Source organism: Scyliorhinus torazame, chromosome 26 (assembly GCF_047496885.1).
Source record: "Scyliorhinus torazame isolate Kashiwa2021f chromosome 26, sScyTor2.1, whole genome shotgun sequence".
Taxonomy (NCBI): domain Eukaryota; kingdom Metazoa; phylum Chordata; class Chondrichthyes; order Carcharhiniformes; family Scyliorhinidae; genus Scyliorhinus; species Scyliorhinus torazame.
Window position 1 is genome coordinate 42572128 of NC_092732.1, and position 25186 is coordinate 42597313.

Sequence of the window (25186 nt, forward strand, 5' to 3'; positions counted from 1 at the left end):
TGGTCAGGGGGGAGGGGGAGTGGGAGTGGGGGGGTGTCAGTGGTCAGGGTCCTTGGGGGAGGGGGGTGTCAGTGGTCAGGGTCTCGGGGGAGGGGGAGTGTCAGTGGTCAGGGGGGAGGGGGAGTGGGAGTGGGGGGTGTCAGTGGTCAGGGTCCTTGGGGGAGGGGGGGGTGTCAGTGGTCAAGGTCTCGGGGGAGGGGGGAGGGGGGTGTCAGTGGACAGGGTCCTCACTTGGGGGGGGGGGGGGGGGGGGGGAGAATCGCCGACTTCTGGAATTAGGTTTGTTGACAATATCTGAAAACAGCAAATACCCCCCCCCACTAACATAAACCGACCAATAGAAACTCAACAATCATCACCACCCCCCCCAAACACAGACCCCCACAAACAGACCCACGCACCCCCAAACACAGACCCACTCACCCCCACACACCCACCCAAACACAGACCCACCCCCCCACACAGACCCACGCACCCCCAAACACAGACCCACACCCCCCCAAACACAGTCCCCCCCCACCCCCCAAACACACACCACACACCCCCCCAAACACGCACCCACACCCCCCACATCTCCCCCAAACCCCCCCACATCCTTCCCAAACACACACCCACACCCTCCCCAAAACACATGCAAACTCCCTCACAAACACACGCAAACTCCCTCACAAACACACGCAAACTCCCTCACAAACACACGCAAACTCCCTCACAAACACACGCAAACTCCCTCACACACGCAAACTCCCTCACAAACACACGCAAACTCCCTCACAAACACACGCAAGCTCCCTCACAAACACATGCAAACTCCCTCACAAACACACGCAAGCTCCCTCACAAATACACGCAAACTCCCTCACAAACACACGCAAACTCCCTCACAACCCCCGACACGCGCACACACATTCATGGATCCCAGACCCAACAACACACCTCACTGGTGACCAGCTCTGCCCTGGAGGTGGGCCCTGCTACGCTCGCACCATCGCTGTCCACCACAGAACATCCCGCAGGCCTCTCCAACCGTCAGGCCGGTCTCCGGAGCCCCCAATCCAACTCTGCCCCCGCGCACAGGTCCCTGGCAATCAATAACTGTGCGTCCGGAGACCTGCAATCCCCCCTCCGTTGGGACCCTCGCTGCGGGGGGAGGGGGGGCACGTCACTGAAAGATTGTATTCAGGGCGGGCACAGACGCGGAGCTCAGCAGCCATGCGGCGGGGGCGAGGGACGTCCTCCCCTCTGGGTCCTGGGTGGGGTTGGGGGAAAGAGACGATAAAGAATTCACGTTCCGAGGAGTTTCCGGGAAGGAGACGGTTGGGATTGAGATGCTAACAGACTCGACTGCGGCTATAACGTGCGACGCTCAGTAAACCAAAAATGTCAACCAACATTTCGGGAAAAATATTCGGCCGAGCAGATGGGGGGGGTGGGGGGGGTGAAGAGATTAAACGAGGCAATATATATATTTAAAAAAAGAAAAATAAGTTTAGAAAACTTGTACTTTTCCTAATAGGAAGGCTGCCAGGGCGTGTCCTCTCTCGGGCCTCGACCTTGAACACAGTGCAAAGCTGTGTGGATGCCCTGCTCTGTGCCCATCGCCTTTGCCAGGTGGTGATGCCTCCTCAGGTTGCAGGGCAAGGAGCTGAGCTCAGAACCTGTGTGACGGAGGCTCCCTGACCTTCTGCCTCAGCTCCTCCCTGTAACAGCACGAGCAATAGTTCCCCGTCTCCGGGTGGCCGTAGAAGTTGCAGTTAGTCTGGCGGCAGCGTGTCTGCTGGAACGGAGTAGAGGCTCCTGCCCTTGCCGGGGGGGGTCCTGGCCCCCCTCTGGCCCCGAGCCCTCGGACTGCTCCCGTGAAGCCGTTGCTGAAACTGTGGTAGGAGCTGTTGCAGGAGGAGGAGGGGTAGTTGGGAGGGTCGTCCGTCTCTGTGGGGGCCGGGTGGCAGGAGGAGTGGGCGGGGCTGCCGCCGCAGAGTGCCCTTGCCCGCAGTGCCTGGGCAAGGTGGCGTAGGAGGGCAGGCTGTTGTAGGAGCCACCAGCTACCTGTCTCCGGATGTCCTTGTAGCTGGGAGGTTGGGAGCTGAACTCAGCTGTCACCAGGCTGGGGCGGGGGATGGACAGGATGGGGAAGGGAGGATCGTGATAGCTGGAGGGTTTCGCCGCGAGGGACTGCGAACCGCTCTGGCTGCCGTACACCCTGCGCCGAGGGGCTGTAAGGGTTGACGGGGAGCTCACTCGGCGTGTCCTCAGCCAATCGCTCCTGAGAGTCGAACCTTGCCTGAGCAGAGAGCTCCTGCTCCTTCTTGACCGCGCTGCCATTCGATGACCCTTTCTTCCCAGTTCCCGCTGTTCCCGCTCAGCGAAGTAGCGGTCCTCGGCGTCAGCCAGGTATCGCTGGATCATTTCCTCCTGGTAGTGATGGCGGTGGCTGGTGGTGAGGAGGCCGGTGAAGATGAACTTGCGCTCGCCCTGCATGGCTGCCCGCAGGATGCTGAGGCTCAGCTTGACATCGTTGCTGTATTTGTAGGGGTCGGCGGGCTGCGGTTTGGCCAGGGGGCCCAGCGCTCTGTCTCCAGGCGAGGTGCTCTCTGCTGCACTGCTGTCCTTACTCCCCTTCTGCGCCTTCAGCGAACCTTTCTTCCTGCTCTTCTCCAGGGTGCCATTCTGCCCGCTGCCTCTGCTCCCCTTGCTGTGGATGAAGCCCATGTTCTTCTTCAGCTTGCTGCCCAGGCTCTTGCCAAAGCTGCCCAGTTTGTTAGCCACGGACTCTGCTCTCCTCTTCTCCTTGTCTTTCTTGGCTTTCTCTTTCCCGCTGGCCTTGCTGCTGTTGCCGTTGGAGCTGCTGCACACGGACTCTTTGTCCGACTCGCCCGACTCGGCGACCGAGCGCGCGTCGTCCCCTCCGGAGGCGCTGGGAGATTCCGGCTGGGCCAGGGGGGCTTGCTGCAAGGAAAGCCACAAGGCAGTTAATACACGGCACCGACAGGGCGAGGGGAACGGGTCCGGGCTCGTGGAGAAACGCTGGAAGCTGCACTGGGCCAGATCCGCCCTCATTCCCGCCAGGCAACGAGGTCTTGGCTGCTGTTCAATCGCAGAATTGTTACAGCACATCGTTTCTGCACCAGCTCCCGGAATGGGTGATTCGCCAAGGGCCATTCCCCTGCCTTCACCCCCCCCCCCCACACACCCCGCCCGGAACCCTGCACAGTTTTTTACCCAAAGCGGCACAGTGGTTAGCACTGCTGCCTCACAGCGCCAGGGTCCCGGTTCAATTCCGGCTTCGGTCACTGTCTGTGCGGAGTCTGCACGTCCTCCCCGTGTGTGAGTGGGTTTCCTCCGGGTGCTCCGGTTTCCTCCCACAGTCCAAAGATGTGCGGGTTAGGTGGATTGGCCACGTGGAATTGCCCCTAGTGTCCGATGGTTAGGTGAGGAGGGGCAGTCATCTTTCCGAGGGTTGGTGCCGACTCGAGGGGCCCAATGGCCTCCTCCGCGCTGTGGGGATTCTATGGATGTGGGGGGGGTGGGGGGGTTACAGTACGGACAGGGGGGTGGGGGGGGGTCACAGTTGGACAGGGGGGGTGGGGGGGGGGTCACAGTGTGGACAGGGGGGTGGGGGGGTCACAGTGTGGACAGGGGGGTGGGGGGGGTCACAGTGTGGACAGGGAGGGTGGGGGGGTCACAGTGTGGACAGGGGGGTGGGCGGGGGTCAGTGTGGACTGGGGGTGGGGGGGGTCACACTGTGGACAGGGGGGTGGGGGGGGGGTCACAGTGTGGACAGGGGGATGGGGGGGGTCACAGTGTGGACAGGAGGGGTGGGGGTCACAGTGTGGACAGGGGGGTGGTGGGGGTCACAGTGTGGACAGGGGGGTGGGGGGGGGTCACAGTGTGGACAGGGGGGGTGGGGGGTCACAGTGTGGACAGGGGGGTGGGGGTCACAGTGTGGACAGGGGGGATGGGGGGTCACAGTGTGGACAGGGGGGTGGGGGGTCACAGTGTGGACAGGGGGGATGGGTGGGGGGTCACAGTGTGGACAGGGGGGTGGGGGTCACAGTGTGGACAGGGGGGTGGGGGGGGGGTCACAGTGTGGACAGGGGGATGGGGGGGTCACAGTGTGGACAGGGGGGTGGGGGGTCACAGTGTGGACAGGGGGGTGGGGGGTTTGTGGGTCACAGTGTGGACGGGGGGGGGTCACAGTGTGGACAGGGGGGGTTGGGGGGGGTCACAGTGTGGACAGGGGGGTGGGGGTCACAGTGTGGACAGGGGGGGTGGGGGGGGTCACAGAGTGGACAGGGGGGGGGTCACAGTGTGGAATGGGGGGTGGGGGGGGTCACAGTGTGGACAGGGGGGGTGGGGGGGGGGTCACAGTGTGGACAGGGGGGTGGGGGGGGGTCACAGTGTGGACAGGGGGGGTGGGGGGGTCACAGTGTGGACAGGGGGGGGTGGCGGGGGGGTCACAGTGTGGACAGGGGGGTGGTGGGGGGGTCGCAGTGTGGACAGGGGGGGGTGGGGGGGTCGCAGTGTGGACAGGGGGGGTGGGGGGGGGTCACAGTGTGGACAGGGGGGGTGGGGGGCGTCACAGTGTGGACAGGGGGGTGGGGGGGGGGTCGCAGTGTGGACAGGGGGGGGTGGGGGGGGGTCGCAGTGTGGACAGGGGGGGTAGGGGGGGGGTCACAGTGTGGACAGGGGGGGCTGGGGGGGTCGCAGTGTGGAACAGGGGGGTGGGGGTCGCAGTGTGAACAGGGGGGGTGGGGGTCGCAGTGTGGACAGGGGGGGTGGGGGTCGCAGTGTGGACAGGGGGGGTGGGGGGGGTCACAGTCTGGACAGGGGGGTGGGGGGGTCACAGTCTGGACAGGGGGGTGGGGGTGGGGTCGCAGTGTGGACAGGGGGATGGGGGTCGCAGTGTGGACAGGTGGGTGGGGGGGTCAAAGTGTGGACAGGGGGGTGGGGGTCGCAGTGTGGACAGGGGGGTAGGGGGCGTCGCAGTGTGGACAGGGGGGTGGGGGGGTCGCAGTGTGGACAGGGGGGTGGGGGGGGTCACAGTTTGGACAGGGGGGTGGGGGGTCACAGTGTGGACAGGGGGGTGGGGGTCGCAGTGTGGACAGGGGGGTGGGGGGGGTCGCAGTGTGGACAGGGGGGTGTGGGTCACAGTGTGGACAGGGGGGTGTGGGTCACAGTGTGGACAGGGGAGGTTGGGGGGTCACAGTGTGGACAGGGGGGTGTGGGTCACAGTGTGGACAGGGGAGGTTGGGGGGTCACAGTGTGGACAGGGGGGTGTGGGTCACAGTGTGGACAGGGGAGGTTGGGGGGTCACAGTGTGGACAGGGGGGGTGGAGGGGTCGCAGTGTGGACAGGGGGGTGGGGGGGGTCACAGTCTGGACAGGGGGGTGGGGGGGTCACAGTGTGGACAGGGGGGTGGGGGGGGGGTCGCAGTGTGGACAGGGGGGTGGGGGGGGGGTCGCAGTGTGGACAGGGGGGTGGGGGGGTCGCAGTGTGGACAGGGGGGTGGGGGGGGGTCGCAGTGTGGACAGGGAGGTGGGGGGGTCACAGTGTGGACAGGGGAGTGGGGGGGTCGCAGTGTGGACAGGGGGGTGGGGGGGTCGCAGTGTGGACAGGGGGGTGGGGGTCACAGTGTGGACAGGGGGGGTGGGGGTCGCAGTGTGGACAGGGGGTTGGGGGGGGTCACAGTGTGGACAGGGGGGGTGGGGGGGGTCGCAGTGTGGACAGGGGGGTGGGGGTCACAGTGTGGACAGGGGGGATGGGGGGGTCACAGTCTGGACAGGGGGTGGGGGGGGGTCACAGTGTGGACAGGGGGGTGGGGGGGGGGGTCGCAGTGTGGACAGGGAGGTGGGGGTCGCAGTGTGGACAGGGGGGTGGGGGGGGTCACAGTCTGGACAGGGGGGGGGGTCACAGTGTGAACAGGGGGGGTCACAGTGTGGACAGGGGGGGTGGGGGTCGCAGTGTGGACAGGGGGGGTTGGGGGGGTCACAGTGTGGACAGGGGGGGGGGGTCGCAGTGTGGACAGGGGGGTGGGGGGGGTCGCAGTGTGGACAGGGGGGTGGGGGGGTCACAGTGTGGACAGGGGGGTGGGGGGGGTCACAGCGTGGACGGGGGGGGTCACAGTGTGGACAGGGGGGTGGGGGTCACAGTGTGGACAGGGGGGTGGGGGTCACAGTGTGGACAGGGGGGTGTGGGTCGCAGTGTGGACAGGGGGGTGGGGGGGGTCGCAATGTGGACAGGGGGGTGGGGTGGTTGCAGTGTGGACAGGGGGGTGGGGGGGGTCACAGTGTGGACAGGGGGGTTGGGAGGTCACAGTGTGGACAGGGGGGTGGGGGGTCACAGTGTGGACAGGGGGGTGGGGGTCACAGTGTGGACAGGGGGGTGGGGGTCACAGTGTGGACAGGGGGGTGGGGGTCACAGTGTGGACAGGGGGGTGGGGGTCACAGTGTGGACAGGGGGGTGGGGGGGGGGTCACAGTGTGGACAGGGGGGTGGGGGGGTCACAGTGTGGACAGGGGGGTGGGGTGGTTGCAGTGTGGACAGGGGGTGGGGGGGGTCACAGTGTGGACAGGGGGGTGGGGGGGGTCGCAGTGTGGACAGGGGGGTGGGGGTCACAGTGTGGACAGGGGGGTGGGGGGGGGTCACAGTGTGGACAGGGGGGTGGGGGGGGTCACAGTGTGGACAGGGGGGTGGGGTGGTTGCAGTGTGGACAGGGGGTGGGGGGGGGTCACAGTGTGGACAGGGGGGTGGGGGTCACAGTGTGGACAGGGGGGTGGGGGGGGGTCGCAGTGTGGACAGGGGGGTGGGGGGGTCACAGTGTGGACAGGGGGGTGGTGGGGTCGCAGTGTGGACAGGGGGGTGGGGGTCACAGTGTGGACAGGGGGGTGGGGGTCACAGTGTGGACAGGGGGGTGGGGGGGGTCGCAGTGTGGACAGGGGGGTGGGGGTCGCAGTTTGGACGGGTGGGTGGGGGTCACAGTGTGGACAGGGGGGGGGTCACAGTGTGGACAGGGGGGTGGGGGTCGCAGTGTGGAACGGGGGATGGGGGGGTCACAGTGTGGACAGGGTGGTGGGGGTCACAGTGTGGACAGGGGGGTGGGGGGGGTCACAGTGTGGACAGGGGGATGGGGGTCACAGTGTGGACAGGGGGGTGGGGGTCACAGTGTGGACAGGGTGGTGGGGGTCACAGTGTGGACAGGGTGGTGGGGGGTCACAGTGTGGACAGGGGGGTGGGGGGGGTCACAGTGTGGACAGGGGGGTGGGGGTCACAGTGTGGACAGGGGGGTGGGGGTCACAGTGTGGACAGGGGGGTGGGGGTCACAGTGTGGACAGGGTGGTGGGGGTCACAGTGTGGACAGGGGGGTGGGGGTCACAGTGTGGACAGGGGGATGGGGGTCACAGTGTGGACAGGGGGGTGGGGGTCACAGTGTGGACAGGGGGGTGGGGGGTCACAGTGTGGACAGGGTGGTGGGGGTCACAGTGTGGACAGGGGGGTGGGGGGGGTCACAGTGTGGACAGGGGGATGGGGGGGTCACAGTGTGGACAGGGGGGTGGGGGGGGTCACAGTGTGGACAGGGGGGTGGGGGGGTCGCAGTGTGGACAGGGGGGTGGGGGTCACAGTGTGGACAGGGGGGTGGGGGGGTCACAGTGTGGACAGGGGGGTGGGGGGGGGGTCGCAGTGTGGACAGGGGGGTGGGGGGGTCACAGTGTAGACAGGGGGGTGGGGGGTCACAGTGTGGACAGGGGGGTGGGGGGTCACAGTGTGGACAGGGGGGTGTGGGTCGCAGTGTGGACAGGGGGGTGGGGGGGGGTCGCAATGTGGACAGGGGGGTGGGGGTCACAGTGTGGACAGGGGGTGGGGGGGGGTCGCAGTGTGGACAGGGGGGTGGGGGGGTCGCAGTGTGGACAGGGGGGTGGGGGGGGTCACAGTGTGGACAGGGGGGTGGGGGGGTCGCAGTGTGGACAGGGGGGTGGGGGGGGTCACAGTGTGGACAGGGGGATGGGGGGGTCACAGTGTGGACAGGGGGGTGGGGGGGGTCGCAGTGTGGACAGGGCGGTGGGGGGGGGGTCACAGTGTGGACAGGGGGGGTGGGGGGTCACAGTGTGGACAGGGGGGGTGTGGGTCGCAGTGTGGACAGGGGGGTGGGGGGGGGTCGCAATGTGGACAGGGGGGTGGGGGTCACAGTGTGGACAGGGGGTGGGGGGGGTCGCAGTGTGGACAGGGGGGTGGGGGGGTCGCAGTGTGGACAGGGGAGTGGGGGGGTCACAGTGTGGACAGGGAGGGTGGGGGTCACAGTGTGGACAGGGGGGTTGGGAGGTCACAGTGTGGACAGGGGGGTGGGGGGTCACAGTGTGGACGGGGGGTGGGGGTCACAGTGTGGACAGGGGGGTGGGGGGGGGTCACAGTGTGGACAGGGGGGTGGGGGGGGTCACAGTGTGGACAGGGGGGTGGGGTGGTTGCAGTGTGGACAGGGGGTGGGGGGGGGTCACAGTGTGGACAGGGGGGTGGGGGTCACAGTGTGGACAGGGGGGTGGGGTGGTTGCAGTGTGGACAGGGGGGTGGGGGTCACAGTGTGGACAGGGGGGTGGGGGGGGGTCGCAGTGTGGACAGGGGGGTGGGGGGGTCACAGTGTGGACAGGGGGGTGGTGGGGGTCGCAGTGTGGACAGGGGGGTGGGGGGGGTCACAGTGTGGACAGGGGGGGTGGGTCGCAGTGCGGACAGGGGGGGGTGGGGGTCGCAGTGTGGACAGGGGGGTGTGGGTCGCAGTGTGGACGGGTGGGTGGGGTGGTCGCAGTGTGGACAGGGGGGTGTGGAGCTGGCGCAGGCCCATGTCAATCTGTCGAGAGCAGTAACCTACCTGCGGTTCAGTCGCCAGTTGAATCCAGGTGACACTCATGTACGTGTGCAGCAGATGTAACTTGGCTTCCAACGAAAGGGTCACACTGCAGAGAAAGGAGAGGGACATTAAACCCAGTCTGGGAGTGGAGAGGGACATTAAACCCAGTCTGGGAGCGGAGAGGGACATTACACCCAGTCTGGGAGCGGAGAGGGACATTAAACCCAGTCTGGGAGCGGAGAGGGACATTAAACCCAGTCTGGGAGGGGAGAGGAACATTAAACCCGGTCTGGGAGCGGAGAGGGACATTAAACCCAGTCTGGGGGCGGAGAGGGACATTAAACCCAGTCTGGGAGCGGAGAGGGACATTAAACCCGGTCTGGGAGCGGAGAGGGACATTAACCCAGTCTGGGAGCGGAGAGGGACATTACACCCAGTCTGGGAGAGGAGAGGGACATTAAACCCAGTCTGGGAGTGGAGAGGGACATTAAACCCAGTCTGGGAGTGGAGAGGGACATTAAACCCAGTCTGGGAGCGGAGAGGGACATTAAACCCGGTCTGGGAGCGGAGAGGGACATTAAACACAGACTGGGAGCAGAGAGGGACATTAAACCCAGTCTGGGAGCGGAGAGGGACATTAAACCCAGTCTGGGAGCGGAGAGGGACATTAAACCCGGTCTGGGAGCGGAGAGGGACATTAAACCCAGTCTGGGAACGGAGAGGGACATTAAACCCAGTCTGGGAGCGGAGAGGGACATTAAACCCGGTCTGGGAGCGGAGAGGGGCATTAAACCCGGTCTGGGGGCGGAGAGGGACATTAAACCCGGTCTGGGAGCGGAGAGGGACATTAAACCCAGTCTGGGAGCGGAGAGGGACATTAAACCCAGTCTGGGAGCGGAGAGGGACATTAAACCCAGTCTGGGAGCGGAGAGGGACATTAAACCCAGTCTGGGAGCGGAGAGGGGCATTAAACCCAGTCTGGGAGCGGAGAGGGACATTACACCCAGTCTGGGAGCGGAGAGGGACATTAAACCCAGTCTGGGAGCGGAGAGGGACATTACACCCAGTCTGGGAGCGGAGAGGGACATGAAACCCAGTCTGGGAGCGGAGAGGGGCATTAAACCCAGTCTGGGAGCGGAGAGGGACATTACACCCGGTCTGGGAGCGGAGAGGGACATGAAACCCAGTCTGGGAGCGGAGAGGGACTTTAAACCCAGTCTGGGAGCGGAGAGGGACATTAAACCCAGTCTGGGAGCGGAGAGGGACATTAAACCCAGTCTGGGAGCGGAGAGGGACATTAAACCCAGTCTGGGAGCGGAGAGGGACATTAAACCCAGTCTGGGAGCGGAGAGGCACATTAAACCCAGTCTGGGAGCGGAGAGGGACATTAAACCCGGTCTGGGAGCGGAGAGGGACATTAAACCCGGTCTGGGAGCGGAGAGGGACATTAAACCCAGTCTGGGAGCGGAGAGGGACATTAAACCCAGTCTGGGAGGGGAGAGGGACATTAAACCCAGTCTGGGAGGGGAGAGGGACATTAAACACGGTCTGGGAGCGGAGAGGGACATTAAACCCAGTCTGGGAGCGGAGAGGGACATTAAACCCAGTCTGGGAGGGGAGAGGGACATTAAACCCAGTCTGGGAGGGGAGAGGGACATTAAACACGCTCTGGGAGCGGAGAGGGGCATTAAACCCAGTCTGGGAGCGGAGAGGGACATTAAACCCGGTCTGGGAGCGGAGAGGGCCATTAAACCCGGTCTGGGAGCGGAGAGGGACATTAAACCCGGTCTGGGAGCGGAGAGGGACATTAAACCCAGTCTGGGAGCGGAGAGGGACATTAAACCCAGTCTGGGAGCGGAGAGGGACATTAAACCCGGTCTGGGAGCGGAGAGGGACATTAACCCAGTCTGGGAGCGGAGAGGGACATTAACCCAGTCTGGGAGAGGAGAGGGACATTAAACCCAGTCTGGGAGCGGAGAGGGGCATTAAACCCAGTCTGGGAGCGGAGAGGGACATTAAACCCAGTCTGGGAGCGTAGAGGGACATTAAACACGCTCTGGGAGCGGAGAGGGACATTAACCCAGTCTGGGAGCGGAGAGGGCCATTAAACCCGGTCTGGGAGCGGAGAGGGACATTAAACCCAGTCTGGGAGCGGAGAGGGACATTAAACCCAGTCTGGGAGCGGAGAGGGACATTAAACCCAGTCTGGGAGCGGAGAGGGACATTAAACCCAGTCTGGGAGCGGAGAGGGACATTAAACCCAGTCTGGGAGCGGAGAGGGACATTAAACCCAGTCTGGGAGAGGAGAGGGACATTAAACCCAGTCTGGGAGCGGAGAGGGACATTAAACCCAGTCTGGGAGCGGAGAGGGAGATTAAACCCAGTCTGGGAGCGGAGAGGGACATTAAACCCAGTCTGGGAGGGGAGAGGAACATTAAACCCGGTCTGGGAGCGGAGAGGGACATTAAACCCAGTCTGGGGGCGGAGAGGGACATTAAACCCAGTCTGGGAGCGGAGAGGGACATTAAACCCGGTCTGGGAGCGGAGAGGGACATTAACCCAGTCTGGGAGCGGAGAGGGACATTACACCCAGTCTGGGAGAGGAGAGGGACATTAAACCCAGTCTGGGAGTGGAGAGGGACATTAAACCCAGTCTGGGAGTGGAGAGGGACATTAAACCCAGTCTGGGAGCGGAGAGGGACATTAAACCCGGTCTGGGAGCGGAGAGGGACATTAAACACAGACTGGGAGCAGAGAGGGACATTAAACCCAGTCTGGGAGCGGAGAGGGACATTAAACCCAGTCTGGGAGCGGAGAGGGACATTAAACCCGGTCTGGGAGCGGAGAGGGACATTAAACCCAGTCTGGGAACGGAGAGGGACATTAAACCCAGTCTGGGAGCGGAGAGGGACATTAAACCCGGTCTGGGAGCGGAGAGGGACATTAAACCCAGTCTGGGAGCGGAGAGGGACATTAAACCCAGTCTGGGAGCGGAGAGGGACATTAAACCCAGTCTGGGAGCGGAGAGGGACATTAAACCCAGTCTGGGAGCGGAGAGGGGCATTAAACCCAGTCTGGGAGCGGAGAGGGACATTACACCCAGTCTGGGAGCGGAGAGGGACATTAAACCCAGTCTGGGAGCGGAGAGGGACATTACACCCAGTCTGGGAGCGGAGAGGGACATTAAACCCAGTCTGGGAGCGGAGAGGGGCATTAAACCCAGTCTGGGAGCGGAGAGGGACATTACACCCGGTCTGGGAGCGGAGAGGGACATGAAACCCAGTCTGGGAGCGGAGAGGGACTTTAAACCCAGTCTGGGAGCGGAGAGGGACATTAAACCCAGTCTGGGAGCGGAGAGGGACATTAAACCCAGTCTGGGAGCGGAGAGGGACATTAAACCCAGTCTGGGAGCGGAGAGGGACATTAAACCCAGTCTGGGAGCGGAGAGGCACATTAAACCCAGTCTGGGAGCGGAGAGGGACATTAAACCCGGTCTGGGAGCGGAGAGGGACATTAAACCCGGTCTGGGAGCGGAGAGGGACATTAAACCCAGTCTGGGAGCGGAGAGGGACATTAAACCCAGTCTGGGAGGGGAGAGGGACATTAAACCCAGTCTGGGAGGGGAGAGGGACATTAAACACGGTCTGGGAGCGGAGAGGGACATTAAACCCAGTCTGGGAGCGGAGAGGGACATTAAACCCAGTCTGGGAGGGGAGAGGTACATTAAACCCAGTCTGGGAGGGGAGAGGGACATTAAACACGCTCTGGGAGCGGAGAGGGGCATTAAACCCAGTCTGGGAGCGGAGAGGGACATTAAACCCGGTCTGGGAGCGGAGAGGGCCATTAAACCCGGTCTGGGAGCGGAGAGGGACATTAAACCCGGTCTGGGAGCGGAGAGGGACATTAAACCCAGTCTGGGAGCGGAGAGGGACATTAAACCCAGTCTGGGAGCGGAGAGGGACATTAAACCCGGTCTGGGAGCGGAGAGGGACATTAACCCAGTCTGGGAGCGGAGAGGGACATTAACCCAGTCTGGGAGAGGAGAGGGACATTAAACCCAGTCTGGGAGCGGAGAGGGGCATTAAACCCAGTCTGGGAGCGGAGAGGGACATTAAACCCAGTCTGGGAGCGTAGAGGGACATTAAACACGCTCTGGGAGCGGAGAGGGACATTAACCCAGTCTGGGAGCGGAGAGGGCCATTAAACCCGGTCTGGGAGCGGAGAGGGACATTAAACCCAGTCTGGGAGCGGAGAGGGACATTAAACCCAGTCTGGGAGCGGAGAGGGACATTAAACCCAGTCTGGGAGCGGAGAGGGACATTAAACCCAGTCTGGGAGCGGAGAGGGACATTAAACCCAGTCTGGGAGCGGAGAGGGACATTAAACCCAGTCTGGGAGAGGAGAGGGACATTAAACCCAGTCTGGGAGCGGAGAGGGACATTAAACCCAGTCTGGGAGCGGAGAGGGAGATTAAACCCAGTCTGGGAGCGGAGAGGGACATTAAACCCAGTCTGGGAGCGGAGAGGGACATTACACCCAGTCTGGGAGCGGAGAGGGACATTACACCCAGTCTGGGAGCGGAGAGGGACATTAAACCCAGTCTGGGAGCGGAGAGGGACATTAAACCCGGTCTGGGAGCGGAGAGGGACATTAACCCAGTCTGGGAGCGGAGAGAGACATTAAACCCAGTCTGGGAGCGGAGAGGAACATTAAACCCAGTCTGGGAGCGGAGAGGAACATTAACCCAGTCTGGGAGCGGAGAGGAACATTAAACCCAGTCTGGGAGCGGAGAGGAACATTAAAACCGGTCTGGGAGCGGAGACGGGCATTAAACCCAGTCTGGGAGCAGAGAGGGGCATTAAACCCAGTCTGGGAGGGGAGAGGATCATTAAACCCGGTCTGGGGGGGGGAGAGGGACATTAAACCCAGTCTGGGGGCGGAGAGGGACATTAAACCCAGTCTGGGAGCGGAGAGGGGCATTAAACCCAGTCTGGGAGCGGAGAGGGACATTAAACCCAGTCTGGGAGCGGAGAGGGACATTAAACCCAGTCTGGGAGCGGAGAGGGACATTAAACCCAGTCTGGGAGCGGAGAGGGACATTAAACCCAGCCTGGGAGCGGAGAGGAACATTAAAACCGGTCTGGGAGCGGAGAGGGGCATTAAACCCAGTCTGGGAGCAGAGAGGGACATTAAACCCGGTCTGGGAGCGGAGAGGGACATTAAACCCAGTCTGGGAGCGGAGAGGGACATTAAACCCAGTCTGGGAGCGGAGAGGGACATTAAACCCAGTCTGGGAGCGGAGAGGGACATTAAACCCGGTCTGGGAGTGGAGAGGGACATTAAACACAGTCCGGGAGCAGAGAGGGACATTAAACCCAGTCTGGGAGCGGAGAGGGACATTAAACCCGGTCTGGGAGCGGAGAGGGACATTAAACACAGACTGGGAGCAGAGAGGGACATTAAACCCAGTCTGGGAGCGGAGAGGGACATTAAACCCAGTCTGGGAGCGGAGAGGGACATTAAACCCGGTCTGGGAGCGGAGAGGGACATTAAACCCAGTCTGGGAACGGAGAGGGACATTAAACCCAGTCTGGGAGCGGAGAGGGACATTAAACCCGGTCTGGGAGCGGAGAGGGGCATTAAACCCGGTCTGGGGGCGGAGAGGGACATTAAACCCGGTCTGGGAGCGGAGAGGGACATTAAACCCAGTCTGGGAGCGGAGAGGGACATTAAACCCAGTCTGGGAGCGGAGAGGGACATTAAACCCAGTCTGGGAGCGGAGAGGGGCATTAAACCCAGTCTGGGAGCGGAGAGGGACATTACACCCAGTCTGGGAGCGGAGAGGGACATTAAACCCAGTCTGGGAGCGGAGAGGGACATTACACCCAGTCTGGGAGCGGAGAGGGACATTAAACCCAGTCTGGGAGCGGAGAGGGACATTAAACCCAGTCTGGGAGCGGAGAGGGGCATTAAACCCAGTCTGGGAGCGGAGAGGGACATTACACCCGGTCTGGGAGCGGAGAGGGACATGAAACCCAGTCTGGGAGCGGAGAGGGACTTTAAACCCAGTCTGGGAGCGGAGAGGGACATTAAACCCAGTCTGGGAGCGGAGAGGGACATTAAACCCAGTCTGGGAGCGGAGAGGGACATTAAACCCAGTCTGGGAGCGGAGAGGGACATTAAACCCGGTCTGGGAGCGGAGAGGGACATTAAACCACAGTCTGGGAGCGGAGAGGCACATTAAACCCGGTGTGGGAGCGGAGAGGGACATTACACCCGGTCTGGGAGCGGAGAGGGACATTAAACCCAGTCTGGGAGCGGAGAGGGACATTAAACCCGGTCTGGGAGCGGAGAGGGACATTAAACCCAGTCTGGGAGGGGAGAGGGACATTAAACCCAGTCTGGGAGGGGAGAGGGACATTAAACACGGTCTGGGAGCGGAGAGGGACATTAAACCCAGTCTGGGAGCGAAGAGGGACATTAAACCCAGTCTGGGAGGGGAGAGGGACATTAAACCCAGTCTGGGAGGGGAGAGGGACATTAAACACGCTCTGGGAGCGGAGAGGGGCATTAAACCCAGTCTGGGAGCGGAGAGGGACATTAAACCCGGTCTGGGAGCGGAGAGGGACATTAAACCCAGTCTGGGAGCGTAGAGGGGCATTAAACCCAGTCTGGGAGCGGAGAAGGACATTAAACCCAGTCTGGGAGCGGAGAGGGACATTAAACCCAGTCTGGGAGCGGAGAGGGACATTAAACCCAGTCTGGGAGCGGAGAGGGCCATTAAACCCGGTCTGGGAGCGGAGAGGGACATTAAACCCGGTCTGGGAGCGGAGAGGGACATTAACCCAGTCTGGGAGAGGAGAGGGACATTAAACCCAGTCTGGGAGCGGAGAGGGACATTAAACCCAGTCTGGGAGCGGAGAGGGACATTAAACCCAGTCTGGGAGTGGAGAGGGACATTAAACCCAGTCTGGGAGCAGAGAGGGACATTAAACCCAGTCTGGGAGCGGAGAGGGACATTAAACCCGGTCTGGGAGCGGAGAGGGACATTAAACACAGACTGGGAGCAGAGAGGGACATTAAACCCAGTCTGGGAGCGGAGAGGGACATTAAACCCAGTCTGGGAGCGGAGAGGGACATTAAACCCGGTCTGGGAGCGGAGAGGGACATTAAACCCAGTCTGGGAACGGAGAGGGACATTAAACCCAGTCTGGGAGCGGAGAGGGACATTAAACCCGGTCTGGGAGCGGAGAGGGGCATTAAACCCGGTCTGGGGGCGGAGAGGGACATTAAACCCGGTCTGGGAGCGGAGAGGGACATTAAACCCAGTCTGGGAGCGGAGAGGGACATTAAACCCAGTCTGGGAGCGGAGAGGGACATTACACCCAGTCTGGGAGCGGAGAGGGACATTAAACCCAGACTGGGAGCGGAGAGGGGCATTAAACCCAGTCTGGGAGCGGAGAGGGACTTTAAACCCAGTCTGGGAGCGGAGAGGGACATTAAACCCAGTCTGGGAGCGGAGAGGGACATTAAACCCAGTCTGGGAGCGGAGAGGGACATTAAACCCAGTCTGGGAGCGGAGAGGGACATTAAACCCGGTCTGGGAGCGGAGAGGGACATTAAACCACAGTCTGGGAGCGGAGAGGCACATTAAACCCGGTCTGGGAGCGGAGAGGGACATTAAACCCAGTCTGGGAGCTGAGAGGGACATTACACCCGGTCTGGGAGCGGAGAGGGACATTAAACCCAGTCTGGGAGCGGAGAGGGACATTAAACCCGGTCTGGGAGCGGAGAGGGACATTAAACCCAGTCTGGGAGCGGAGAGGGACATTAAACCCAGTCTGGGAGGGGAGAGGGACATTAAACCCAGTCTGGGAGGGGAGAGGGACATTAAACACGGTCTGGGAGCGGAGAGGGACATTAAACCCAGTCTGGGAGCGAAGAGGGACATTAAACCCAGTCTGGGAGGGGAGAGGGACATTAAACCCAGTCTGGGAGGGGAGAGGGACATTAAACACGCTCTGGGAGCGGAGAGGGGCATTAAACCCAGTCTGGGAGCGGAGAGGGACATTAAACCCGGTCTGGGAGCGGAGAGGGACATTAAACCCGGTCTGGGAGCGGAGAGGGACATTAAACCCAGTCTGGGAGCGGAGAGGGACATTAAACCCGGTCTGGGAGCGGAGAGGGACATTAAACCCGGTCTGGGAGCGGAGAGGGCCATTAAACCCGGTCTGGGAGCGGAGAGGGACATTAAACCCAGTCTGGGAGCGGAGAGGGACATTAAACCCAGTCTGGGAGCGGAGAGGCACATTAAACCCGGTCTGGGAGCGGAGAGGGACATTAAACCCAGTCTGCGAGCGGAGAGGGACATTAAACCCAGTCTGGGAGCGGAGAGGGACATTAAACCCGGTCTGGGAGCGGAGAGGGACATTAAACCCGGTCTGGGAGCGGAGAGGGCCATTAAACCCGGTCTGGGAGCGGAGAGGGACATTAAACCCAGTCTGGGAGCGGAGAGGGACATTAAACCCAGTCTGGGAGCGGAGAGGGACATTAAACCCAGTCTGGGAGCGGAGAGGGACATTAAACCCAGTCTGGGAGCGGAGAGGGACATTAAACCCAGTCTGGGAACGGAGAGGGACATTAACCCAGTCTGGGAGCGGAGAGGGACATTAACCCAGTCTGGGAGAGGAGAGGGACATTAAACCCAGTCTGGGAGCGGAGAGGGACATTAACCCAGTCTGGGAGCGGAGAGGGGCATTAAACCCAGTCTGGGAGCGGAGAGGGACATTAAACCCAGTCTGGGAGCGGAGAGGGGCATTAAACACAGTCTGGGAGCGGAGAGGGACATTAACCCAGTCTGGGAGCGGAGAGGGGCATTAAACCCAGTCTGGGAGCGGAGAGGGACATTAAACCCAGTCTGGGAGCGTAGAGGGACATTAAACCCGGTCTGGGAGCGGAGAGGGACATTAACCCAGTCTGGGAGAGGAGAGGGACATTAAACCCAGTCTGGGAGCGGAGAGGGACATTAAACCCAGTCTGGGAGCGGAGAGGGACATTAAACCCAGTCTGGGAGCGGAGAGGGGCATTAAACCCAGTCTGGGAGCGGAGAGGGACATTAAACCCGGTCTGGGAGCGGAGAGGGACATTAACCCAGTCTGGGAGCGGAGAGGGACATTAAACCCGGTCTGGGAGGGGAGAGGGACATTAACCCAGTCTGGGAGCGGAGAGAGACATTAAACCCAGTCTGGGAGCGGAGAGGAACATTAAACCCAGTCTGGGAGCGGAGAGGAACATTAAACCAGTCTGGGAGCGGAGAGGAACATTAAACCCAGTCTGGGAGCGGAGAGGAACATTAAACCCAGTCTGGGAGCGGAGAGGAACATTAAAACCGGTCTGGGAGCGGAGAGGGACATTAAACCCAGTCTGGGAGCAGAGAGGGACATTAAACCCAGTCTGGGAGCGGAGAGGGACATTAAACCCAGTCTGGGAGGGGAGAGGATCATTAAACCCGGTCTGGGGGGGGAGAGGGACATTAAACCCAGTCTGGGGGCGGAGAGGGACATTAAACCCAGTCTGGGAGCGGAGAGGGACATTAAACCCAGTCTGGGAGCGGAGAGGGACATTAAACCCAGTCTGGGAGCGGAGAGGGACATTAAACCCGGTCTGGGAGCGGAGAGGAACATTAAAACCGGTCTGGGAGCGGAGAGGGGCATTAAACCCAGTCTGGGAGCAGAGAGGGACATTAAACCCGGTCTGGGAGCGGAGAGGGACATTAAACCCAGTCTGGGGGCGGAGAGGGACATTAAACCCAGTCTGGGAGCGGAGAGGGACATTAAACCCAGTCTGGGAGCGGAGAGAGACATTAAACCCAGTCTGGGAGCGGAGAGAGACATTAAACCCAGTCTGGGAGCGGAGAGGAACATTAACCCAGTCTGGGAGCGGAGAGGAACATTAAACCCAGTCTGGGAGCGGAGAGGAACATTAAAACCGGTCTGGGAGCGGAGACGGGCATTAAACCCAGTCTGGGAGCAGAGAGGGGCATTAAACCCAGTCTGGGAGGGGAGAGGATCATTAAACCCGGTCTGGGGGGGGGAGAGGGACATTAAACCCAGTCTGGGGGCGGAGAGGGACATTAAACCCAGTCTGGGAGCGGAGAGGGACATTAAACCCAGTCTGGGAGCGGAGAGGGACATTAAACCCAGTCTGGGAGCGGAGAGGGACATTAAACCCAGTCTGGGAGCGGAGAGGAACATTAAAACCGGTCTGGGAGCGGAGAGGGGCATTAAACCCAGTCTGGGAGCAGAGAGGGACATTAAACCCGGTCTGGGAGCGGAGAGGGACATTAAACCCAGTCTGGGAGCGGAGAGGGACATTAAACCCAGTCTGGGAGCGGAGAGGGACATTAAACCCAGTCTGGGAGCGGAGAGGGACATTAAACCCGGTCTGGGAGTGGAGAGGGACATTAAACACAGTCCGGGAGCAGAGAGGGACATTAAACCCAGTCTGGGAGCGGAGAGGGACATTAAACCCGGTCTGGGAGCGGAGAGGGACATTAAACACAGACTGGGAGCAGAGAGGGACATTAAACCCAGTCTGGGAGCGGAGAGGGACATTAAACCCAGTCTGGGAGCGGAGAGGGACATTAAACCCGGTCTGGGAGCGGAGAGGGACATTAAACCCAGTCTGGGAACGGAGAGGGACATTAAACCCAGTCTGGGAGCGGAGAGGGACATTAAACCCGGTCTGGGAGCGGAGAGGGGCATTAAACCCGGTCTGGGGGCGGAGAGGGACATTAAACCCGGTCTGGGAGCGGAGAGGGACATTAAACCCAGTCTGGGAGCGGAGAGGGACATTAAACCCAGTCTGGGAGCGGAGAGGGACATTAAACCCAGTCTGGGAGCGGAGAGGGACATTAAACCCAGTCTGGGAGCGGAGAGGGGCATTAAACCCAGTCTGGGAGCGGAGAGGGACATTACACCCAGTCTGGGAGCGGAGAGGGACATTAAACCCAGTCTGGGAGCGGAGAGGGACATTACACCCAGTCTGGGAGCGGAGAGGGACATTAAACCCAGTCTGGGAGCGGAGAGGGGCATTAAACCCAGTCTGGGAGCGGAGAGGGACATTACACCCGGTCTGGGAGCGGAGAGGGACATGAAACCCAGTCTGGGAGCGGAGAGGGACTTTAAACCCAGTCTGGGAGCGGAGAGGGACATTAAACCCAGTCTGGGAGCGGAGAGGGACATTAAACCCAGTCTGGGAGCGGAGAGGGACATTAAACCCAGTCTGGGAGCGGAGAGGGACATTAAACCCGGTCTGGGAGCGGAGAGGGACATTAAACCACAGTCTGGGAGCGGAGAGGCACATTAAACCCGGTCTGGGAGCGGAGAGGGACATTACACCCGGTCTGGGAGCGGAGAGGGACATTAAACCCAGTCTGGGAGCGGAGAGGGACATTAAACCCGGTCTGGGAGCGGAGAGGGACATTAAACCCAGTCTGGGAGCGGAGAGGAACATTAAAACCGGTCTGGGAGCGGAGAGGGGCATTAAACCCAGTCTGGGAGCAGAGAGGGACATTAAACCCGGTCTGGGAGCGGAGAGGGACATTAAACCCAGTCTGGGAGCGGAGAGGGACATTAAACCCAGTCTGGGAGCGGAGAGGGACATTAAACCCAGTCTGGGAGCGGAGAGGGACATTAAACCCGGTCTGGGAGTGGAGAGGGACATTAAACACAGTCCGGGAGCAGAGAGGGACATTAAACCCAGTCTGGGAGCGGAGAGGGACATTAAACCCGGTCTGGGAGCGGAGAGGGACATTAAACCCAGTCTGGGAGGGGAGAGGGACATTAAACCCAGTCTGGGAGGGGAGAGGGACATTAAACACGGTCTGGGAGCGGAGAGGGACATTAAACCCAGTCTGGGAGCGAAGAGGGACATTAAACCCAGTCTGGGAGGGGAGAGGGACATTAAACCCAGTCTGGGAGGGGAGAGGGACATTAAACACGCTCTGGGAGCGGAGAGGGGCATTAAACCCAGTCTGGGAGCGGAGAGGGACATTAAACCCGGTCTGGGAGCGGAGAGGGACATTAAACCCAGTCTGGGAGCGTAGAGGGGCATTAAACCCAGTCTGGGAGCGGAGAAGGACATTAAACCCAGTCTGGGAGCGGAGAGGGACATTAAACCCAGTCTGGGAGCGGAGAGGGACATTAAACCCAGTCTGGGAGCGGAGAGGGCCATTAAACCCGGTCTGGGAGCGGAGAGGGACATTAAACCCGGTCTGGGAGCGGAGAGGGACATTAACCCAGTCTGGGAGAGGAGAGGGACATTAAACCCAGTCTGGGAGCGGAGAGGGACATTAAACCCAGTCTGGGAGCGGAGAGGGACATTAAACCCAGTCTGGGAGTGGAGAGGGACATTAAACCCAGTCTGGGAGCAGAGAGGGACATTAAACCCAGTCTGGGAGCGGAGAGGGACATTAAACCCGGTCTGGGAGCGGAGAGGGACATTAAACACAGACTGGGAGCAGAGAGGGACATTAAACCCAGTCTGGGAGCGGAGAGGGACATTAAACCCAGTCTGGGAGCGGAGAGGGACATTAAACCCGGTCTGGGAGCGGAGAGGGACATTAAACCCAGTCTGGGAACGGAGAGGGACATTAAACCCAGTCTGGGAGCGGAGAGGGACATTAAACCCGGTCTGGGAGCGGAGAGGGGCATTAAACCCGGTCTGGGGGCGGAGAGGGACATTAAACCCGGTCTGGGAGCGGAGAGGGACATTAAACCCGGTCTGGGAGCGGAGAGGGACATTAAACCCAGTCTGGGAGCGGAGAGGGACATTACACCCAGTCTGGGAGCGGAGAGGGACATTAAACCCAGTCTGGGAGCGGAGAGGGGCATTAAACCCAGTCTGGGAGCGGAGAGGGACTTTAAACCCAGTCTGGGAGCGGAGAGGGACATTAAACCCAGTCTGGGAGCGGAGAGGGACATTAAACCCAGTCTGGGAGCGGAGAGGGACATTAAACCCAGTCTGGGAGCGGAGAGGGACATTAAACCCGGTCTGGGAGCGGAGAGGGACATTAAACCACAGTCTGGGAGCGGAGAGGCACATTAAACCCGGTCTGGGAGCGGAGAGGGACATTAAACCCAGTCTGGGAGCTGAGAGGGACATTACACCCGGTCTGGGAGCGGAGAGGGACATTAAACCCAGTCTGGGAGCGGAGAGGGACATTAAACCCGGTCTGGGAGCGGAGAGGGACATTAAACCCAGTCTGGGAGCGGAGAGGGACATTAAACCCAGTCTGGGAGGGGAGAGGGACATTAAACCCAGTCTGGGAGGGGAGAGGGACATTAAACACGGTCTGGGAGCGGAGAGGGACATTAAACCCAGTCTGGGAGCGAAGAGGGACATTAAACCCAGTCTGGGAGGGGAGAGGGACATTAAACCCAGTCTGGGAGGGGAGAGGGACATTAAACACGCTCTGGGAGCGGAGAGGGGCATTAAACCCAGTCTGGGAGCGGAGAGGGACATTAAACCCGGTCTGGGAGCGGAGAGGGACATTAAACCCGGTCTGGGAGCGGAGAGGGACATTAAACCCAGTCTGGGAGCGGAGAGGGACATTAAACCCGGTCTGGGAGCGGAGAGGGACATTAAACCCGGTCTGGGAGCGGAGAGGGCCATTAAACCCGGTCTGGGAGCGGAGAGGGACATTAAACCCAGTCTGGGAGCGGAGAGGGACATTAAACCCAGTCTGGGAGCGGAGAGGCACATTAAACCCGGTCTGGGAGCGGAGAGGGACATTAAACCCAGTCTGCGAGCGGAGAGGGACATTAAACCCGGTCTGGGAGCGGAGAGGGACATTAAACCCGGTCTGGGAGCGGAGAGGGACATTAAACCCGGTCTGGGAGCGGAGAGGGCCATTAAACCCGGTCTGGGAGCGGAGAGGGACATTAAACCCGGTCTGGGAGCGGAGAGGGACATTAAACCCAGTCTGGGAGCGGAGAGGGACATTAAACCCAGTCTGGGAGCGGAGAGGGACATTAAACCCAGTCTGGGAGCGGAGAGGGACATTAAACCCAGTCTGGGAACGGAGAGGGACATTAACCCAGTCTGGGAGCGGAGAGGGACATTAACCCAGTCTGGGAGAGGAGAGGGACATTAAACCCAGTCTGGGAGCGGAGAGGGACATTAACCCAGTCTGGGAGCGGAGAGGGGCATTAAACCCAGTCTGGGAGCGGAGAGGGACATTAAACCCAGTCTGGGAGCGGAGAGGGGCATTAAACACAGTCTGGGAGCGGAGAGGGACATTAACCCAGTCTGGGAGCGGAGAGGGGCATTAAACCCAGTCTGGGAGCGGAGAGGGACATTAAACCCAGTCTGGGAGCGTAGAGGGACATTAAACCCGGTCTGGGAGCGGAGAGGGACATTAACCCAGTCTGGGAGAGGAGAGGGACATTAAACCCAGTCTGGGAGCGGAGAGGGACATTAAACCCAGTCTGGGAGCGGAGAGGGACATTAAACCCAGTCTGGGAGCGGAGAGGGACATTAAACCCAGTCTGGGAGCGGAGAGGGGCATTAAACCCAGTCTGGGAGCGGAGAGGGACATTAAACCCGGTCTGGGAGCGGAGAGGGACATTAACCCAGTCTGGGAGCGGAGAGGGACATTAAACCCGGTCTGGGAGGGGAGAGGGACATTAACCCAGTCTGGGAGCGGAGAGAGACATTAAACCCAGTCTGGGAGCGGAGAGGAACATTAAACCCAGTCTGGGAGCGGAGAGGAACATTAACCCAGTCTGGGAGCGGAGAGGAACATTAAACCCAGTCTGGGAGCGGAGAGGAACATTAAAACCGGTCTGGGAGCGGAGACGGGCATTAAACCCAGTCTGGGAGCAGAGAGGGACATTAAACCCAGTCTGGGAGCGGAGAGGGACATTAAACCCAGTCTGGGAGGGGAGAGGATCATTAAACCCGGTCTGGGGGGGGAGAGGGACATTAAACCCAGTCTGGGGGCGGAGAGGGACATTAAACCCAGTCTGGGAGCGGAGAGGGACATTAAACCCAGTCTGGGAGCGGAGAGGGACATTAAACCCAGTCTGGGAGCGGAGAGGGACATTAAACCCAGTCTGGGAGCGGAGAGGAACATTAAAACCGGTCTGGGAGCGGAGAGGGGCATTAAACCCAGTCTGGGAGCAGAGAGGGACATTAAACCCGGTCTGGGAGCGGAGAGGGACATTAAACCCAGTCTGGGGGCGGAGAGGGACATTAAACCCAGTCTGGGAGCGGAGAGGGACATTAAACCCAGTCTGGGAGCGGAGAGGGACATTAAACCCAGTCTGGGAGCGGAGAGGGACATTAAACCCGGTCTGGGATCGGAGAGGGACATTAAACCCAGTCTGGGAGCGGAGAGGGACATTAAACCCGGTCTGGGATCGGAGAGGGACATTAAACCCAGTCGGAGCGGAGAGGCACATTAAACCCGGTCTGGGAGCGGACAGGGACATTAAACCCAGTCTGCGAGGGGAGAGGAACATTAAACCCAGTCTGGGAGCGGAGAGGAACATTAAACCCAGTCTGGGAGCGGAGAGGAACATTAATCCCAGTCTGGGAGCGGAGAGGAACATTAAACCCAGTCTGGGAGCGGAGAGGGACATTAAACCCGGTCTGGGAGCGGAGAGGGACATTAAACCCAGTCTGGGAGCGGAGAGGGACATTAAACCCGGTCTGGGAGCGGAGAGGGACATTAATCCCAGTCTGGGAGCGGAGAGGGGCATTAAACCCAGTCTGGGAGCGGAGAGGGACATTAAACCCAGTCTGGGAACGGAGAGGGACATTAAACCCAGTCTGGGAGCGGAGAGGGACATTAAACCCGGTCTGGGAGCGGAGAGGGGCATTAAACCCAGTCTGGGGGCGGAGAGGGACATTAAACCCGGTCTGGGAGCGGAGAGGGACATTAAACCCAGTCTGGGAGCGGAGAGGGACATTACACCCAGTCTGGGAGCGGAGAGGGACATTAAACCCAGTCTGGGAGCGGAGAGGGGCATTAAACCCAGTCTGGGAGCGGAGAGGGGCATTAAACCCAGTCTGGGAGCGGAGAGGGAGATTAAACCCAGTCTGGGAGCGGAGAGGGATATTACACCCGGTCTGGGAGCGGAGAGGGACATTACACTCGGTCTGGGAGCGGAGAGGGACATTAAACCCAGTCTGGGGGCGGAGAGGGACATTAAACCCAGTCTGGGAGCAGAGAGGGACATTAAACCCAGTCTGGGAGCGGAGAGGGACATTAAACCCAGTCTGGGAGCGGAGAGGGACATTAAACCCGGTCTGGGATCGGAGAGGGACATTAAACCCAGTCTGGGAG

General features: G+C 60.8%; 1 protein-coding gene across 1 annotated transcript in view; it reads right to left on the bottom strand.

The window, feature by feature from the left end:
- Positions 1 to 582: 582 nt before the first annotated feature.
- LOC140403014 (OTU domain-containing protein 7B-like) overlaps positions 583 to 25186 on the bottom strand; it is a 185927-nt gene continuing 161323 nt past the window's right edge. Inside the window, 8 exon segments of the mRNA XM_072490668.1 lie at positions 583 to 1780; positions 1782 to 1811; positions 1813 to 1854; positions 1856 to 1971; positions 1974 to 2196; positions 2198 to 2343; positions 2346 to 2946; positions 8857 to 8941. Of these exon segments, the coding sequence (XP_072346769.1) occupies positions 1652 to 1780; positions 1782 to 1811; positions 1813 to 1854; positions 1856 to 1971; positions 1974 to 2196; positions 2198 to 2343; positions 2346 to 2946; positions 8857 to 8941 (1372 nt within the window). The 3' untranslated portion in view covers positions 583 to 1651.